The 22,003-nt window shown below is 37.1% G+C and overlaps 1 protein-coding gene across 2 annotated transcripts in view; it reads left to right on the top strand.

Moving 5' to 3' along the window:
* The window catches only part of DLG2 (discs large MAGUK scaffold protein 2), a 1,618,243-nt gene that overhangs the window by 160,506 nt on the left and 1,435,734 nt on the right, over positions 1-22,003 (top strand). For both annotated transcript variants that reach the window (XM_081155084.1, XM_081155073.1), the window contains exon 3: positions 18,536-18,681. In XM_081155084.1, coding sequence (XP_081011210.1) covers positions 18,536-18,681 — 146 coding nt within the window. The remainder of the gene's footprint in view (positions 1-18,535; positions 18,682-22,003) is intronic.

Here is a 22,003-nt window from a genome sequence, read left to right on the forward strand (position 1 = left end):
TTATGTTTTTAATTTCTTAAATAAGTCTGTAATAAAATGTTTTGCCAACATGATAGTGTTTTCTACTTCAATTTTTTCCTTTTAAAATAGATACACAGTTAATACCTGGCATAATACCTGGCATAATACATGATCATTCATTCATTCAGGATCTGAGGGGTCTGATGACTAGGCTCCCTCCACCCTCTCTTCAACAGATCTTCCTTCCTCCCTCCCTCTCTCCCTTTTTTTCTTCCTTCTTTCATCTGTATTTGTCTAACATTTTGTTGATTAAAGGGTCTGATCCCAACCTTCCACAAAAATGATTTTTGAAAACTATCAGTAAAATAGTTTGTATACTATTTTATTAAGTCCTGGAAACTGACCTGTACATACTTGGAGAGCGTACCTATTTCTGTCTGGTCAAATACAGTCAATTAATTTTACCCCTTTGTTAACAAAAGTAAATGAAAAGTAGCAGAACTTCATAGTTAAAAGTGTCTTGGATTTTATCTTGTTCAGTCATCCAATTTTAAAGGTGAGGAAGCTGCAATCAAAGAGGTAATATGACCTTAGCCAGATAACTAGTTAATGTTAGTTGGGACTAGAACTCAGATCTCTGAATCTTTTCACTACCCCATGTTGCATATATAAATACACAATTGCTGATTTTTCCATCAACTCTGATATGTTGCAGTGTGGTGACAGAAGGTACAGAGATTGAGAGACAGGAGCATAACACATAGTTATGCTGCATTGTGATTTTTGTATCAACCTGGGTTATATGGAATAAGTAGATGGTCAGATGGGGGGGGCACACGTGGGTATGTATACATTTGCATGCATGTAGCTAGCACTTAATAAGTATTTGTTGAATTGCATAGACTAAGATATTTACATATAGTTTGGGATAGTCTAATATTCTCTCCCCCCCTCTATATTATCAACATTTCCCATGACCGAAACTAATAAAGAATGATGATGAAGCTGATGCAGAGTGAGATGCCAGAGGTGTGATTAAGATAAATCTGAGTAGGTAACAATGAGAAGGTTGGAAAACATAAGTTTAGGCCTTGGTACTCCAAAATCAAGTTGGAGCGTACAAGTTAGGTCCCCTTTCCTTATGTAGTGAGTGTTTGCTGTACAAATTCAGGTGTTAGCAAAGAAGACTGGGATATTAAACACTGTATGCAGCCTGAAATGTCATTCCAGACACAAAACAAGTCTAAGTCAGGACAACGGTTAAGAACAGGGTTTCTGGAATCAAACAAGTCTGGGTTAGAATCCTTACTACAGGAGTGACTGTGTACTTCCTTAACTTTCTGCCTCACTTTTCTCAAATGGAGATCATAAGAGAAACTACCTCATAGGTAGGTGAATGGTAGAGGTGGAATAATGCATGTGAATTTCTTATCATGTCTGGAACACAGTGAGGGTTTAATAAGTTATCGTCATTTTCTTGTCGTTACTAACTACTAGGTTATCCTGCCATACCTTTGGAAGCAACACTCCCAGCTCTAATGTCTACCACTGTGCTAAGTGAAACTCTGTGTTTTGGCTTCTGTTCCTCATATCATTATATTAATTGACTTTTTCTGTGTGTTTTTTTTTTTTAAAAAAACTTCTCAAGTGAAAGGATCGGATCGGTTTAGCCTATCACTATTTTTGTAAGGCGGAGTTCTTATATCAGGCTATTTCATAGCCTACTGGCCAGTCTAGCAATTGACTGATCTGGGGTGAGGTGCTTAGCAATCACCAGGCAGGCTGTAAGATAGCTTATATGTAGGAAGTCCCTCCAAAGGGGAATGTAGGCCTGGCAGGCCTTCCAATGCTTCTTAAAAGAGGGGGGTGTAACTCATACCTACCATGATTGATCAGTACAGGGTCTATGGAAAAAAAATAGCCCAAGTGCAATACTCTGATTAATAACAAATATGATGCTTAAATGAGCCAAATATATATTGTTTGTTTAGGTAATAGTGTTGCTCGTGAATTTTGGTAGCAGAGGAAAAAGAAAGCTTGGAAATAAAACAACAGACTGCACAAAGGTCACTCAGGGAAAAACCTGTATTTGTGATATATGATTCGAGTCTGTCCAAGTTTCTGACAAACAGTAGTAAGTAACCTAAAGAGGAACAGAATGTGGAGTCAGCCTTTCAGAATTCCATTGACTCTAACCTGCTGTGAGTTATAGGTAGTTATGCAGCTGCTTGGAGAGATTTCTTCCCCTGACAGTCTGACCTCAATTGCTCTCCAGATCATTTTGTACCATTTGTATTAATTCTTTTAGGCTAAAGGAAGACAAGAAAATGGTAACAGTGATTTTTTTAAAACTTCCAATGAATCAATTTGATGACAGGGCAGGATGGGTATTTCTCTTGGATCTCCGAAGTTAGGTTCTAAAGTTCTAACTGGAAAGATTGTGGCAGCTGCTAGTTATGCATCCGTAGGGATAAGGTTTTGATGTGCTTGGCATTTGCATGCTCAGTGACTGTTATAAGCTTATTCTTGTGTTTCTAGGTACAGAACAAGCCATGACTGTAGTGGAAAACTTCTTTGGGAATCAGGGGATTCAAGCCCTGGTTTAGTCACTACTGGATCTGTATTCTTGGAGAAGTCACCTTAATTCACCAGCCCCAGTTCCTTTATTTGTACACCTAGGAGTCAATAAGTTGATTCTCAGCCCTCTCACAATCCTAGCACTGCATGATTCACACTCACAGGCTTGTTTTCTGTTTTTTATTTGTCCATTCAATGTTTTGTTTGTAGCTCATGCCAGCAATTCTGTGCCTCTGTCTTTTGCACCATATATACTCTTTGCTCATTCATTTCTCTTATTTGTTTATTTAAATTTATCTTTATTGTTGAAAGTATTACAGATATTCCCTCTTTTTCCCCCAATTGGTCCCCTCTACCCCGCATCCGCGCCCCCCACCCCAGGCCTTCACCAGACTATTGTCTGTGTCCATCAGTTATGCATATATGCATATAAGTTCTTCGATTAATCTCTTCCCACACCCCCACCTCCCCGCTGAGATTCATCAGTCTGTTCCATGCATCTGTGTCTCTGGATCTATTTTTTTCCTGAGTCTATTTTGTTTATTAGATTCCACATATGAATGAGTGAGATCATGTAAAACTGAATCAGGAAGAATCAGAAAACATGGGTAGGACAATGACAACTGATGAAATCAAAGCAGCAATAAAAAACTCCCAGCAAACAAAACATTCACTTATTAATGCATGCATATATCCAGCTTTTTATTGATTCTTTAATTCCACATTTGTTGAGCGTATACTGTCTTCCTAGCAATGATGATACAAAATTTACTCCTATGACCTCTGCTCTCAAGATTGTAAAATTCAGGTATGGAATATGACACCCGCCTTCCCAGCCTCATGTCCTGTTACTCTATGGACAGCCCGCCTCCCAGCCTCATGTCCTGTTACTCTATGGACAGCCCGCCTCCCAGCCTCATGTCCTGTTACTCTACGGGACAGCCCGCCTCCCAGCCTCATGTCCTGTTACTCTACGGGACAGCCCGCCTCCCAGCCTCATCTCCTGTTATTCTACGGGATTTCTGTACCGTCCCTGCCCTGCTTCCTCCTCCTCAGGCCTTTGCACATTCTCCATCCCTTCCACTCCCCTGTCCCCAGACTCTCGTGCCTAAAAATGCGTAGTCGTCCTTAAGACCTCAGTGGAAAGTTCTCCTTCCTTTGGGAAACAAACTCCCTAGAATAGGACTTCTATCATGCATTCTGATAACATCTTACACTTCTTCTAGCCTGACATTTATGACACTTCAATAATAACTTGATTAAACCATTACATGTGTCCTTATTATGTCCAGAAATAAAATTTTCTTTCTGGACAATATGAATGTACATGGATGCTGCAAAATCCTTGTTTTCCTTTCCTATCTATCTGTTAATAGAGTTCACCTCTGATGGACATAAGGGGTCTTTATTTTATGGTCTTACTACCTCTCTTTCCTTTTATTCTGCCTGTCTGTTTAGCTTCTCCTTCAGTAATTCCATCTATTGTCCCCTGAGGAGCTGGTGGGACAGTGCCAAGTTTTCAGGTCCACATGCCTTTGAAGGTTAATTTAGACCCTTCAGATATTTCAGAGTGAGGAGTCTACAGGGCAAAATAGAAGTGAAGGTAAAGGTGTTAAATGTTTTGCCTCACTTGTTTAGTGGTTTTGTGTGTTTTTTTTTCCTTTCTTTCCTTTTTTTGCTAGACTGTTAGTTTTTATCACGGCAGAAACCAATCTGTTTAATTCACTGCCATATCTCCAAAACCAGACATAATATGTCCTTAATAAATGTAGAATAAATCCCTGTAAAGCTGGAACAAAACAGAGCAAATATGACAATCACTCTAGACATAAAATGGCAGTTTGTAGTAGTTAAGACCACAGGCTTTGGAGTTATACATCTGTGCGTCCTATCCTGGGTCCAACAGTTATGAATTCAGCAAACTGGGCAAACGTCTTAACCTCTCTCTTCCTGAGTTTATCCTTCGTAAAATGGGTAGGTAATAGTACCTGTCTCGTAGGATTGTTTGAATCGTAAATGAGATCATGTACATACAATGCTATGGTAAAGGGTTGATGAATGGTACTTATTACTCACATGAAAATAGACTATTGACTTTGAAAAGTTAGGTAAGATGCCTCATCTAGACAACCAGGAAGAATTTACATCTTCTGTTTCCTGGATATAATTTTTCTTTTTTCTTTTTTAAAAATAATTTTAAAATTTATTTTTAATGTATTTAAAAACACTTTGAAAGAATCTCAAACTTGAGAGCATAATACAAAATTTTTTATCTCTCAAGTCATTTGAGAGTAAGTGGTCAACCTGTTTTTCCATGTCCTCCTAATACATTAGTACGTATTTCCTGAAAATAAGGACATCCTCCCATATAACTGCAATGCAGCCATCAAAACCAGGAAATTAATGACGTCCCAATAAAATGTGCTTTATAGTGAAGAATTCAGTTTAGAATCACATATTGCCTTTCAGCGTTACGTTCTTCCAGTTTCCTTAATTCGGGGACAGCTTCTCAGCCTTTGCTCGTTTTTTGTGACTTTGACACTTCTGAAGGCAGGAATGTTATGAGAGTAAGGCTGGATTCTTTTCGGTGCATCTTATCAGGTGGCTCCTGATTGTATGCGTTCAACTTACTGATGATGTTCAGGTTGAACACTTAGTTCAAGTTGGTTTCCGGTTCTAGGCTTCTTTGCTGTGAAGTTTCTCTTTTCCTTTTTGTGTGTATTAATACACATACACATTTACATCTTATGTTAATCTCTGCATCTGATCAAAACCATGAATTCACACTGATGCCTCCAGATCCATCCGGTCTGACACCATATAGTACGTTGCGGTTTTCTCTGTTTCTGTATTTTGACTCCCTTTTCTAATAGATCGTCATTACCCTTAGTTTATTTACTTATTTGATCAGCCTCCCTGTACGTAACCAATCTTCTGTCATCACTGCTGCCCAAGCACAAACAGCTCCCCACCAAACACAGGCTCCCACAATCCTGCATAGGTGACCCCTCTCCCTAACCAGGCCCTTCCTGTAGCATGGGTGCGCTCCTCACAGTGCTCAGGCTCTGGCACTGTGCTTGAACAGTATCTAAGTGTTTGGTTCCTTTCAACCTGTTTTATTTTCAGCAGTTCCCCTCAGGCTGCCTCTCTGTGAGAATCCCCTCCTCACTCTTGTCAGGCTCTGTACCTGCTCGGGGCCTCCTTCACGGGTAGTCACTCTCCTCCCCTTGCTTGAGCTCTGCTGCCCTCCTCTGGGCCCCCATAGCTTCTTTTACCACCACCAGGATAGACCTTGTTCTACTTTACCCAATGCCTTTGGGACCAAATTTTCCAGGAAAGGAAGGGAAGGGGAAGGGGAAGGGAAGATAGGAACGAGAAGAGGAATAGGAAAGTAGGAGGAGGAGCTGATAGACGTATTTTTCAACAAAGCAGGAGCAAGTGTTACTACTGTCCAAAGATTGTGAACGGAGCTGCTAGCACGATGTTTTCCTTGTCTGGGAATAGGCAGGATGGCCTTCTGCTTTGTTTGTGGGGTCTGGTGTGGCTTCCCAGCCATTTCAAGGTTATTGCACAATATTAGGTAGCCTAAGAGAGAAGAGCCCTTTCCGTCACCTTGGGGACTGCAATGGATTGGGTAGCTCTTGTTCCATGAAAACCAGCCATCGATATTACTGGCTTCCACTGTCATTTCAGAACAAAAGGCAGTATACACTATTTAGCCAATATAAAAGTAAGCTAATTATAGCTTAAATACATAGGGTAGCATGTTTTCTAATTTGTACTTCAATATTTGGACATAAAATTTTCTCTTACGCAAACTCTTTAGATATTGGCAAAGTTGGGAAGAACGGGAGGTGACATGTCCAATGGCTCTAGACTTTAGTTTTCCATAATTTTATTGAAGTACAATGTTTTAAGATTACTCTATACAGTGGATCATAAGCTTAATATAACATAATGGATATAATTATACCTGTGCTATAATGGTGTGTATGATAATTAACTTTACATAATTAATATAATTTATACACTATAATAAATTATAATGAAGCCATTTATGTAGAATCATGTAATTACATGTAATGGAAATGATATCATAATTATAATAAAATGTTATCATAAATTTGATAGGAGTATGTTTTCAATAATTTTTACAATCTGAAATTGATCTTTCAGATAAATTGGTACACCAGTGCTGAAGAGCTATGTTCTGTTTGAGATTAGCCATCAGCTGTCACTTCTTGGACCGATTCCAAATGAAGTGATTACAGACTGCCATTTAAATCAGTCTTTTTGGAGCAGTGGAATGTGACACTTTTTTCAAGTGCTAGTTGACATTAGATGTTTAATCTGCCAAAGGAATACCCTTCACCTCATGTTAAACATAAGAAGAGTCTAAGCGTTTGGTATTTATGAATAAAAGTCTATAGAGTCTTGTGTTATGATTCCAGAACTGTATGTCCAAAATAAGAAAAAAGTAAAGAACAAATTGGGACACAGAAAACTATTTGGCAAGTTGAAATAAGAATCTCTTTATACCGGATTTGAGGAGACGAGAGGAACATTGTCCCTTTTGCATGTCAGAGAAAAAATTTAATTTTCCTATTTAACGTATCTCTGTGGATAACATCTCCCTATAGACCGAATGCTGTTCTGGCCTCATCTGAGTTGGTTAATTGGATTGATTATAAAATTGCATAAAATCACCATTAAACAGAATATTAAATAAATCTATACTTATGTGCCTGACAGTAGAAGTTTCCCCTACAGTCTGGTTTTTAATTTCCTAACTATCTTGCCATCTTGTTCTACCTTCTTATTTTCTTCTTATTTGCCCTACAGTCTGGTTTCTATTTCAGACCTATCTTACCATCTTTTTTACTTTCATCTTATTTTCTGTTACAGATAATTACCTTAATTTGCTACAATATTATTGCCTATCTAATATTTATCGAGTACCCTGTGTTCATAGCATGAGTAAAGCAAACCAGAGAAGGTGTTGATGCTAATAAAGTCATCCTTAATAACCTCTATTTGCATTTAATTGTCTCTAAGCATAACTATTCTGATAGTCTGTAGCTATCTCTATGCAGAACATACTTGCCTCCCTTTGGCATTCATCAGCCAGAAAGATATGGTCCCTGGAGTCCAAACTCATTCTGTTTGAGTTTTTGCTGATGGAGAGAGAAATGAAATAGCTTCTGCTAAGCACTGTGCAGTTGAGATTGAAGTATTCTTGGTAACAGGCCTTGGAAAGTTTCTGAAAGAGTTTCTTAGGTTTGATTTTCCTTCCATCTGGTGATCTGAAAAATTTCCTAAATAATATTCTAGTCATGCACTTACAATGAGATATGCTTGTTTTAGCATTGATACCATTTAGTTAACCCCTAATGTTCCATTAGGTGTGTTACTGCAGCATGTTGTAGCAAAAGCAGTGTAGGCTTGCCTTGGCCAGTGTGGCTCAGCCGTCCCATGCACCAAAAGGTCGCTGGTTCGATTCCGGTCAGGGCACATGCCTGGGTCGCAGGCTTGATCCCTAGTAGGAGGTGTGCAGGAGGCAGCCAATCACATTGATGTTTCTCCCTCTCCCTCTCCCTTCCTTTCTTTCTAAAATCAGTAAAACCATATTTAAAAAACACACAGGATAGGCTTTTGTGTCAAATGCAGATTCCAATCCTAGCCCTGCCACTGCACAGCCTGGTGATGTTGAGTGACTCAGTTTCTCCATCTCTAAAATAGGTGTAATGGTAATGCCTCATAATACGGTTGTGAGGACTGAGTGAAATGAATGTTTTCAAAGAATGACTGCCTAGCATATGGTGGATAAATGACAAATGCTAATTTCTTTCCTCCTTTCCCTCTCTCAGTGAGCAATATCAATACCTAATCAGACTAGAAGATATTTGGATTTTTTTGGCAGGTGAAGAGACATGCAGGAATATGGAATTTAAAACTAGGATCACATAAGATTACTTATAGTGACCTATCTTTCCAAGCTTTGTAGAGTTTACGTGATAAATCTTTGTGAGATAGAAAAGATTTATATCATTCCTGTATCTTGGATGATTGGTGTGAAATTGAAGGTTAATTATCTCCTAGATATAGAATAACACACACCTGGTGGTGGTTTGGGAGTGTAAGTGCTGATAAAAGGTAGCTGATTTGCATTAACAATATCTTGAGTTTATTTAGTGTCTGTTTTTTGAGCAACTTGAAGTATCACACTTATTCATCAGAGATATTTTGAATTAAAATTGGTTTAGTGGTTGTGTTTTTAAAAACCTTTTTTTCTGAGGGAAAACATACCATGTTGCTTTAGGCACATCTTATTGCATTTCTATTAAAATTTCTGTTTCAATTAGCTACTTTTTAAAACTTGTATGTAATAGTTTTCTGCCTCTTTCCTATATGACTTCACTTACGCTCCGCTGAGCTACCTCTCCCATCACATTCTGCGCTTTGTACTTTATACTTCTGCACTTGAAACTTCTTCCTCTAGATATTTCTCACCAATGCTACTGAGCATTCCTCAATTTAATACTTAAACTGATATCTCCTAGTCACCTTACCATTTTTAAAAACTTTATATTTTATATAATTTCAAACCTATGGAAAAGTTGCTGGAATAGGACAAGGAGCTCCTATATATTTACTTTACCCAGACTCACTGTTACGCAAAGAGCAGAGGTCCCGGAAAACCTCAGTGTATTGCTTGCCTATTCCAAAGAAACAACCCGGAGGACTGGCTGTGAAAGACATGGTTTATTAGGACTTACATGTGCACCAGTGGCGGCCAGCTGGTGACGTTTACCCCAACCTAGGCTTTCCCAGCTCAGGGTTATATAGAGTACAGAAAACAAAGCAAGTGGGGTGTTCGGGGGAATCATGTTTGCACTAAGCTATGTGAGATCAAAACGCTAGCTATTTCTCTGCAGATGTTTATAGTCCAGGCTCACATCTAGAAGCAGCTGGCCAGGCTCCCAAGGCCTCACAGCTCGCTTACTGATGGCCTTCATCATATTCCCACAGGGCGGGGGGGCAGTTGGAGCTTGAGAGGGGGCCCATGTTCTCACATACTACACACCCACCAATTATTTACATTTTGCCTTATTTGATTTATCATTTTCCATATATGTGTGTTTCTCTCTCTTTCTCGACACACACATATACATATATATATATATATATATATATATATATATATATATATATATTTATATACTTACTATTAATGAACCATTTGAAAATGAGTTGGGAACATCTGGCCCCTTTATCACTAAATACTTCAATGTATATTTGCTAAAAACAAGAATATTTCTTATATATATATAGTGCAGTTATCAAAATCAGGAAATTTAACACCTATACAATACTATTATCTAATGCCCAGTCCATGGTCAATTTCAGCAGTTGTCTCCAAAATGTCTTTTTTTAAAAATGAAATATGGCTCTTTTATTCTTTTAAATCTTCACCCAAGCATATGTTTTTATTGATTTTTAGGGGGAGAGGAAGGGGAGAGAGAGAGAGAGAGAGAGAGAGGGAGAGTCACCCTGCCAGGGCTATAATGCCTCTTTAGTTCCCTTTAATCTGCAATCCTTCATCAGCTTTTCTTTTCTTGACATTTCTGAAGATTATAGGCCAAGTATTTTGTAGAATGTCCTATAATTTGGTTTTGTCTGACATTTCCTCATGATTAGGTTCAGCTTATGCATTTTTTGCAGGGAATATCACAGAACTGATGCTATGTTCATTTTGGCCCATGATAATAGGAGACACCTACTGAAAGTTTGTTCTAATTTGTGGGGAGATACCATGAGACTATGGAACATCATGTTCCTTGTTAAATTTTTACCCACTACTTGCACGTCCATTGATGATTTTCTGATTCCATCATTTCTTCTATATTTAGTAGCTGGAATTCTTCTGTAAAGAAGAGCTTTCCTTTTTCTGCCATTTAATCACTCATTTATTTATGTCAGAATGGACTCTCGGATTCTTTATTCACTAGGTTATAACCTATTACTATTGTTAATTATTTTAGTGCTCAGTTGTTCTAGATTTGTTCAGTAGGAGCCCCTTCAGGCTGGCTTTGATGTCCTTTTGATTTGATTCCATGATTTTTCAGTACTTTTTAATTCCTGGTGCAACAGAATGGCCCAGGTTTATCTTATAATTTCCGGGTTCTAGCCCTGGAGCTAGCCTTTCTCCAAAAAGCCCTCGGTCCTTTCAGTACAGGAAAGTGTTTGAAACCAAGATTCCCTCCCTTATCCCCTCTTTCCTCCCCCCTCCTTTCCTTTCTGCGTCCCTACTTCATCTTTTCTTCCCCTCCCTGCCTTCTTTTTCTGCGCTCTATCCAGGCATAGACGGAGCCCAGTCATATCAGAACATTGTAGAAATCTGGACAATTGGAACAATGTCCCAAACTGGACCTTTTGTGTACAAGTATTTCCTCATTCTCTGGTCTTCCCTCTTTCATATCTATTAGGTTTGATCACATATTAGTCCTTGGACACTGGGTCTCCCACTCATCTCTGCTTCGGTTGAGCCCCTTTTTTTCTCCAATTTGGTACCTGATTCCCACCTACTACTAACCTGTTTTTCACTCTAATTTTCGCTGTGAAATTTAATTTGCATTTTCTTTTCATTCACATTTAACTATAGCCCACTCCTCATATTCAACTTCATTCTTCTAGTTCCAAGCAATATCCTTAAAGAAACTCGTCTGGCTGGAGGTCTAGGATTAGGATACTTGCTCCACTGATAGTCTTTATTGGGAGTTCTGTTTCTGTGCTTCAGTGTCTAGTAGTCTTGGACTCAAATGAACCAGGGTAATGATATATTTTGCTTTGCAGGAGATAAAGCATGGAATTTGGATGCAGTGTAAGGAAGTTGGATATGAGCATTTATCTGGCTCCCCAAACAGAGCCAGGTGTTCAAGGAAGGGTAATGGAACACAAAAACTGCACTTTGTAACAGATTTAAATATTTCAAGAAAACTGTGTTATACTGTTCTGGTGAATTCATAATTAGGTATGTGATGTGGGAAACCTTACAGAGAGCAAGGGATGCTAGAAGAAGCATAATACATATGTTTTATAAGAAGGCTCACTTACAAAGATTACCATGAGGCTCTAAGGCAAAAATGCTCAGCTAATTTCAGTGAATTTTGGGGATTAAACAGCTTTGGTGAGTTATAACCATATGTGCCAATCACACACACACACACACACACACACACACACACACACACACACACACAATAAATGAACCAACAATAACAAGCTCCAAAGATGCTTCTGGTTTGCGGGGGGGAGGGGTGACTCCCCATCATATTATCCCTAGCAACGTGAAGGCTGGCATGGGAGGAAGTGAAGAGAGCCTTTCCCATCACTTCTCTTCTAGCCTGTGAGCTAAGGGATAGGAGAGTATGTAAATGTGTTAAGCATTCTGCATTCTTGTTACTTTTTTGTTTTACTGTCGTTAAGTAGATAATTGCAGAACAATTTGTGAATCATACAAGAAAAACATTTCATGAGTTGAGTCATATTTCCTTAATTTAATTCAAGTCATGCAAAAGGGTATCCATTTCTCCATCACTCACTATATTCAGTTTGTCTGATGAATTTTAGCCGTTAAAAAAAATCAAATCTTTATCAAATAAAAAAAGATTCACTTCTGAGGATATTCAAAATGAATTTCTCAGCTGCTTAAAGGCATATCTCTAAGAGGGGTTCTTAAGGGTCTTTTGAAGAAATAGCACCACTATTGAAAAAAGGTTGTCTCTGCTTGGAAGAAGATGAATTATTTTGAGTACATAAGTTTTTAAGATTGTGCTTTAAAAGACAATCCTGTTTATTATGGATTCCCTGTATCATGCTGTTTGATAATGGGAGACCTGGCGCAGATAATGCTGATTCTGGCACAGTTAGATTTAACTTTATTCAATGATTTTTCTTCTATTTCAGCATTAAATAGAGAGAGAATGCAAGTAAACTAAAATTAGTAAGCATTCATTGTGCCCACTAAATGTAACAAATGATGCTAGATAGTAAAGAATACATGGAAAGCCAGCAAGCCTTCATTGTATTTACTAAATGTAAAAAATGATACTATCGTCTTCATTCTTAAGGGCCTTGCTTGGCACTTAAAAATTACTTATTGAATTGAAATGTTGAATTGAGAATAGGTAGGTGAACAACAACTTCTAATATGAAGTACAATGAGAAAGAACTCTTAAATAGATTTGAACAATACTTTGTGGGAGTGGGAAGGAACAGCATTGCCTATCTCCTCCCATAACACCCCACACAAGCATTTTTTTCCTTTTGATGGTAACTGCATGGGTGTTCTTACTCTCACACATGTTCTACTCAATTTAACTCAATTTTAGTAAGAATAATTTCTATGCTGATGACATTTCATACTTAGATCTGTGACTTCAAATATTCTTTGTTGTTGTTGTTGTTAATCCTGACCCAAGGATATTTTTTTCCATTGATGTTTTAGAGAGGAGGGGGCGAAGAGAGAGAGAGACCCTGATTGTTGCCTCCTGCACGTGCCCCTGTGTGCCCTTGACTGGGAATCAACCCCCAGAACCTGTGGTGTGCAGGCCGACGCTCTAACCACCGAGCACACCAACTGGGGCCAAATATTCTTCATACAAGGCATGGTGCTGGGACTGGGATTGAAAGAAAGGTGGGGTTTGTATGTGTGGGAAAGGGCATCTGGGTGAAGGGAAGAGTGCACGAGAGATGGTGAGGCCCTGAAGCCTGGCAGTGGGAATGAACAGAAAGTGGTGATTTTTGTGGTGGTGGGGATGAGAGAGTATCAAAAAGAGATGTTTGGAAAGTGATGAACAGATATATGTCAGGTATTAAAAAACAATGCTGTCCGGCCAGACGTGGCTCAGTGGTTGAGCATCGACCTAGGATCTAGGAGATCACAGTTTGATTCCCGGTCGGGGCACATGCCCGGGTTGTGGGCTCCATCCCCAGTAGGGGGGGTGCGGGAGGCAGCTGATCAATGACTCTCTCATCATTGATGTTTCTCTCTCCCTCTCCCTTCCTCTTTCTGGAATCAATAAAGATATATATATATATATAATGCTGACTGGCCAGAAGTAAAATTTAGCATTGGTTGGTGAATTATCTTCAAATGAAGAAATATTGGACTTAGCTGACCAGTCATGAGTATACTCATGTTTCTGTGTCCAAGCGTTGCTGACTGGTCATGGGTTAACTCCTGTCTGCACTTACATTAACTTAAGTAATTTTAAACATCTTGCTGAGCAAAGTAGCCAGCCGCTGGAAATAGCCGGTCAGCAAGGTATTAAGATCACCTTCTTCCTCTCTCATCGCTTAGGCAGGAAGAGTAAGCAGACAAAGGAGTTACGTAGACTGAGCACTTCATCAGGTTTGGAGGTTATAAGTTAATGAAAATTTTCAAATTTAATATTGAAATTCTGTCCAGAGCATTTTTCTAAATGTGATCAAATTACCAATATTCATTGTATTCAAAGTATAACTTGGTATGAATCCTTAAAATGAGTATAATAAATATGCTTCTATTTCTGGATAATTTATACACCTAATATATCAAAATTTGGCAGCTTGCAAATGCTGCATATGAAACAGTGTTTACAGCCTTAAAATTGATGCAAAGAAATCTCGAAACTTGATTATCTGCAAACATGTTCACTTATTTTATTTTTAATTAATACTTGAGACCAGATAATGCAAACATACCTTAGTTTTTGGATTTTACTTTTTTAATTCTTTATTCTATGACATTTGTCAACTTAGCTAATATCCTACCAACCCATATTATATTTAAAAGCCTGGGAAGCATTTATATCTGTGTGGCTTTTACCCTCTGTTCTCACACATTTTTCAAACATGACTTCACAGCTATTTTATTACTAGTGGCAGAATAAAGTTGTAGCTGGGCATAAAATTTGAGTATTTGTAACTTTTAAATATAAATCTTAATATTTATGAAACAATTTTTCTTCATTACTTTAAAAAAGTAATTTTAATACATATGAAAGAATATATGTAATTTATATATAACATATATAACAGAATAATAAACATTTCTGAAATCACCACTAGATCTAGAAGTAGATTATTTTGTGTCTACCTACGTGTTTGTTTCTTATCGCATTTTTTTTTTTTTTTTTTTGCTTACCCCTTCCACTGAGATAACTACATCTTTTCATGTGCTTCATTGTTTGGTCTATATGTTTTTTCACATATGCATGTATGGGCACCTAAAAATATAGACTTTAGTGAAACTAAGCACAATCAAGGTAGTGAGCATATCTATCACTCCTTAAAATTTCATCTTGACCCTTTGTAACCCCTCCCGCTCACCTCTTCCTGCCAGTTCCCCCCTTACCCCACCCCCATCCAATTCTCAGGCAACCACTGAATTGCTTTCTGTCAATATATGTTAGTGTGCATTTTCTAGAGTTTTATATAACTGTAAATATATAAGATGCACTCATTCTTGTCTGACTTCTTTCACTTGGCATAATTATTTTGAGATTCATCCATGCTGTTGGTATCAGTAGCTCCTTTTTATTACCGAGTAGTATTCTGTTGTATGGGTACACAACAATCTGTTTATTCATTCATCTGCCGATTGACATTTGGGTTGCTTCCAGATTTGACTTTTCATATGGACATATATGAAAACAAGAATGGCTGGATCATATAGTAGCTGTATGTTTAACTTTTTAAGGAACTGCCAGACTGGTTTTCCAAGTGGTTGTACCGTTTTCCATTCCCTTCGTCAGTGTATGAGGGTTCCAGTTCCTTCACGTTCCTGTGAGTGCTCGATATGCTCAGCCTTTTTAATTTTAGCCATTCTAATAAATATGTAGTGATAACTCATTGTGGTTTTAATTTTTCATCTCCTTAGAATTATGTTGTTTAATATCTTTTCATGGGCTTATTTGCCATCTATTATTTTCTCAGTGAAATATCTCTTCAAATCTTTTACCCATTTTTCTATTGGGTTGTTTGGTTTCCTATTGTGTTTTGAGAGTTCTTTATATGCTCTAGAGACAAGTATTTCTAATTTTAAATCAGATATATGATTTGCGAAGGAACATAGCCTATACAAAGAGTTATATTCTCTCAAAATTTTGAAGTTATTATTCTAGTGTTGCCTGGCTTTCATTATTGTTATTGAGAAATCTGATTAGTTTTTTCTCTGACTGCTTTTAAGGTCTTTGCTTTGACATTGGTATTCTGCAATTTTATTATATGTCTAGTTCTAGGCATAGGCTTTTTATTTTAATTTATTTTATTGTTGGGAGTATTACAGATGTCCCCCATTTTCTCCCCTTTACTCCCCTCCCCCAGATCCCACCCCTCCCAAGTTCTTCCCCTGTCCATTGTCTGTGTCCATGGGCTGTGCATATGCTTCTAAGTCCTTTGGTTAACCTCTTCCTGCGCTCCTTCCCGCCTTCCCTCTTTTATTATCCTTAGTATAAGATGTTACTTTCAGGGTATGTGCATTCATATTTTAATAGGTTCTAAAAATTTTATATCTATTATTGCTTTAAATATAATTTGCTATTTATTCTATTTTCTCCCTGAAGACAGCTATTAGGAAAAAAGTGTGCCTTCTCATCTATCCTCTGTATATCTTGCCATTGCTTTCTTACTTTCCATTTCATTTTCTCTTGTGTTACATTCTGGGTAATTTCTTTGGGTATATTTTCTCATTCTGCTCTGTTTAGTCTGCTGGTACATCCATTGAATTTTAAACTTTAAATAATTACTTCTTTGCCAACATTTTATTAGGAAAGTTTTCAAGCAGCTAAGTTACAAGAATATTACACTGAACACCTGTGCACCTACTGCATAGATTCTGTCATTAGCATTTTATTATATTTGTTATATATCATATCAGTCTATCTTTCTAGACATCCATTAATCTATTTCTAAAGAATTATATTTCTAATTTTTAGAAGTTGCATTTGTTTCCCCCATTCTGCCTGTTTATTCTTACTGGAGCCTTGTTATTTGCTTATCTTTGCAATTGTGAGCATCATTTCTTTAACACTTTACATAGTTCTATATTCTGTATGAGAAAATTCCAAAATCAACAATAAATGGTCATCTCAACCTAAAGTTGTTGATCCTGTTGAATTTCACCCATAGTGACAAGCCTTTTTAAAAATTTTTTAATTTTTGGTTTGTGATCTTTGATTGAGAGCTCATTTCTTGATCCTAATCTATGAGAATCCTTCAGCCTTAAGATTTCCTTTAGAAAATATTTTCTTTTGTTGCTGCCAGTAGCCAGTGGGGAGCCGCTGACATAGAATGACTTCAGCATCCCTTGAGTATCTTGGCTCAATGAGAAAGTTCAAGGGTTTGCTTCCTTGCTTCTACTTACTGATATAAGGTCCAATATGCTGATAGCAATTCTGTAATTGGTATCTGCCCTCAGAACAATCCCATCCTTTTCATCCATTCACTACTGTTACTTCAGTCTCCTAGCTGTTCTGATCTCAGCTCAGGGTGTGTATGTGTGTGTGTGTGTGTGTGTGTGTGTGTGTGTGTGAGAGAGAGAAAGATTTGTCCTGGAGACCTACCCCATCTGCTGCACCATCAGTAATGCTTCAAAGCATGCATCCCATCCAATCCGGTGCCTAGTTAATCTGCAGAGCACTTATCCATAGTATCAGAAGCAGATGACCTCAAAAACACATTTCATGTTAAACGATTATGAAATTTAACTCTGTGGAATGATTTTTAATCTCATTCACATTGTAAACCTGAAGATGGATTCATGAAAGCATTCATTTTGGGGGTTATTTGGACTGATTTCTAACAGTGATTGTGCAATGTCTTTAAAAAAAAAACAATTAAAAATAATCTATTTATTTTAGAGTAGTTTTAATGCTTATAGAAAAGTTGTTAAGGTAGTACAGAGAGTTCCAGTGTATCCCCCCGTTTTCCCTATTGCATTTCAAATATATGAAATACCCTCACTGAAGGCAGTAGAAGAAAAAGGTGATGACTTGAAAATTAGTAGAGACTGTAAAACCAAAGACAAAGAAACTATATAAAACCATCCTACCTTTGTAATACAGTTAAATTCTCTTATTACATTCTGCATTTCATCTTGGAATTCCCTGACCTCTTAAACAATTTCTAAAAAGTTGCCTACATCAAGATTTACTCTTTAAGCTGTAAAGTTCTGTGGGTTTTGACAAATGCTTCGTGCTAAGTGTTCACCTTTACAGTGTCATTTTCAACACCTCGTGTTTTACCTATTCAATCTTCCTCTCCGTCCCAGAACCTCTAGCAGTCACTGATTATTGTAGTCTTAGTTTTTTTCCCCTCTAAAATATTATAAAAATGGAACTATACAATGAAAAATATATCCTTTTAACTTAGCAATATGCATTTAAGACTCGTTCATGTTCTTGTAAGGCTTGATAGCTCATTCCTTCGAATTACTGAAGAATGTTCCATCATATGGATTTACTCTTTTGTTTATCCATTCAACAACTGAAAGCCACCTTGGTTGCTGCCAGTTTTTGCAGTTATGAATAAAGCTGTTGTAAGAATTCTCATGCAGGCAGGCAGAAATGCAATTTTCAGTATTTCCTCTATTTTTATTATTTTCCTTTGGGATACACATTTATTCACTTCTTTTCTTGACAATTGAAAAAAATTCTCATCCGAGGATATGTTTTCATTGATTTTTAGAAAGGGAGGGAGGGAGGGAGAGAGAGAGAGAGAGGGAAACATTGATGTGGAGAGAGAAACATTCATTGGTGCCACCTGTGAGTGCACTGACCTGGAATTGAACCCACCACATTTTGATGCATAGGATGACCCTCCGACCAACTGAGCCACTTGGCCAGGGCTATGCACTTCTTTTAATCAGCAAGATTTTCCATATACACATGCATGCAGAAACTGTTTATGATGTGATACATGACATTTTGATTCTTTCCTTACATTTTCTTCACAGATATTCAAGAATTTTATGAGGTGACATTACTGAATTCTCAAAAAAGTTGTGAACAGAAGATAGAAGAAGCCAATCAAGTTGCACAGAAGTGGGAGAAGACATCCCTTCTTGCTCCATGCCATGATAACCTTCAAAAGTCTGCAGAGGTATACCACTGAAACTTTTGAAAGAACTAAATAATGTTATCACTTATGCCAGTAAAGAAATAGTAATCATTATTAACAAATGGCAACACTAATACTAGAAATGTAATTATACCTTACTGTTAAAGTTGTTCTGAACAAAAGGGTTATTGAGCCACATGCTAGCCAGGAAAGGAACCAGGTCCTGGGGCATGCAGTTAAACTGTCAGCAGCAGGGCTAGATGGAGAAGACAAACATGCCCACTGTCCTGGGGTTGATGGAACTCTTTTATACAATGAGTTTGGGGAAGAAAGGTGCCTGTTATTTTAAAAGAATTTACATCTAAGCATGGAACAGATTGACGAATCTCAGAGGGAAGGCAGGAGGGTGTGTGTGGTTGGGAAAATGTGGGGAGATTAATCAAAGAATTTATATGCATATATGCATAACCCATGGACAAAGACAATAGTGTGGAGAAGGCCTGGGTAGGGGGCAGGGGCAGATGCCAGGTGGAGGGGATTAATGGGGGGAAAAAGGCGACATCTGTAATACTTTCAACAATAAAGATAAATTTAAAAAAATACAAAATATAAAATAAAAATAAAATAAAAAATTTTCATTGGTTATAAGTAAGTGGGGTGGGTGGGAAAGTGTGAAGCAGGGAACTTTCTGGGGAATGTAAATAGTCCACGAGGAAGACGTATTTGATGCTTCTGGATTGGTTGTGAGCGGTAATCCAGAATGTTCATGCATAAGCAAAATTCAGTGGTGTTTGGTGGTTGGCTGTGTTTTCTAGATAGCTACCTGCGTGTTGATTCAAAGTTTCAACATACATTCAGGACTATGAGCAGTCTTTTGTTGGTTTTGGTCTATGACTGTTAACTGATTAACTTCCCTTCACTTGTGCTCCTACCCTCTGGCCTAATGTAATTGAATTTAGGACATTTATTTTTCTTTTGTTACTGTATATATTATTTATCTATGAAAATACAGATTTTGCTAAAGATAAAATAGGGCATGAAAAGGACATGACTTCACATTAGACAAGTGAGTTCTGTTATGAATATTGTCACAATTTGAGTTGACTCAAATCTAAGTCATCTGGAATTTCAGGACGTGGTTCCAGGTGTACTGGGGGAAAGAGATGGATAGTGTAATTGAAGAGTGTGGCCTAAGCCTGTGATCTCCATAGCAGGACCATATACACTGGGGCATAAATAAAATGATCTATTGGGGTGTAGGAATAAAATAATAGAGTCCATATTTCTATTTTTAAAACACATTCTTTATAATTTTTAATATTTGGATAATTTATGACATATACTATGTTAACATTTAAAAATAAATATAGAGTTATTAGAGTTGTATGCTCAAAAGGTTTTGCAGATGGGATTATGGGATCAAAAAGTTTGGAGACTACTGTTGAAACTAACAGTTACCAAAGAGTAATAAGGCAAGTTGAAGAGGCATGTCTCAGGTTAATTACTGAGGATTAATAGAGGCAGGGACAAATCAATGCTATTTTTAAGTGACAGCCTACTTTGAAGGCAGGAAGTAAGCAGTACCAGACACACACACACACACACACACACACACACACACACACACACAACCTGTCAAGATTGGGGTTGTGTGGCTGACTTAGAAGCTATATGGAATCCTCATGCTAATCCTTAGCAGTTGGGTTGCTGAATCTTTGGATTGTGAAGACTGAGACCTGTGATACACTTTCTGTCCTGCTCAGAAGATTTGGAAACTGGGTAAGACCGAGTCTAATGATTATACTTGAAGAAAAGGTTAATAATGATGATAACGTGTTAATTAATAGATGCTAACTATGTGAAGTTTATGAATCTGGAAGTAATTATTTTTACTTTTTTAGTGTTCTTTTTTTTCCCTGTATGAATATTTATACATAAAATTGGGACAAAAGCATGTAAGGTATTCTTATGACTTTTAAATTTAATTCTACACTAATAGTATTTACCCATATCATGTCATTAAATAGTAATAAAAGTATCTTAATGGCTACATAATATTCTATAATTTGGAACGTACTTAAGCAATTCTCCATTCAATATTTAGGCTATCTCCAATTTTCTCTATGAATAATGCTGAAATGGATATCCATGCATATAAACCACTGTGTCTTTTCTGATTATTTTAGTAGGGTTGAATTTATAAACAAAACTACTGAGTGCAAGGATACTGACATTTTTTAAGGCTCTTGATACAAAATTGTCAAAGTGCTTTGCAAAAAGGTGCTTCCAGCAGTGTTTGAAAAGGCATATCTACATATACCCTTAGTAGAATTAATTATTTGTTAAAATCTGTTAAATTAATAAAGTTTGTTACTTAATGCTTTAGATTGTAATTATTTGTTTATTATTGAAACTGTTTTTATTATAATTACTGGATATGTATATATATTTGTGATTCACTTAGGCTTTTTTCTATGTGGTGCTAGAATTCTTATTGTCTTGCAAGAGCATTTTATTTGTGAAATATGTTATCTTGTCATGACTTTTGCAATATTTTTCATTTGTTGATTGGTATTAATTTTGCTTATACAGTAGTGCTTTTTGACATTCAAAGTATTTTTAATTTTTAGGTGATAAAATCTACCACCTTTTTCTCTTTCATATTTTCTTTGCTTTTTCTTCCCCATTCCAAGATTAGTTAACTTTTCTCCTATATTTTTTTCTAGACTCTTATTGCTTTGATATTTGCTCCTTTTGAATTTTTAAAAATTATTTTTTGTCCATTTCTAGATGCATAGTCCCACACATACACCTCATTTTGCATAAATGATCAAATATATACTTTTTATTGTCAATACAGTTCTTTTTGTTTAACTTTTCCATTTTTTGCATATCTCCCCTTTCACTCACTTCCTGCTCACGCTGCATTAGCTCTACCCTCCCCACATACAAGATAACCCATCTCAACAACTTAATGTGTTTTATCTTTCTGCACTCATATAATTCTTATAATATGTAATCATATATAAACTATATACACGTATATGGGAAACATATATGTATCTTCATACGGGAGCCTGCATACATATATGTGCAGTCAGAATTGTGGAAAGGAATTGTTTCTGAAAAAATGTTCATGTTATATGAATGTCTTTCAGGTTGTCTGGTATAGCTTTGATGCGTTTTTCTGATGGATGTATACTTTCATACTGTGGGAATATCATAACTTATTCAATCATTCCCCTGTCGATAAGAATTTACTGTTTCCAGTTTTCTGCCATTATGAATGCTGCAATCTGACGATTGCATGTACATCCTAATTTATGGATGCTTTTATTCTATAGGATGTATTCTCAGGGGTGTA

Source organism: Miniopterus schreibersii, assembly GCF_964146895.1.
Source record: "Miniopterus schreibersii genome assembly, chromosome: 12".
Classification (NCBI taxonomy): Eukaryota; Metazoa; Chordata; class Mammalia; order Chiroptera; family Miniopteridae; genus Miniopterus; species Miniopterus schreibersii.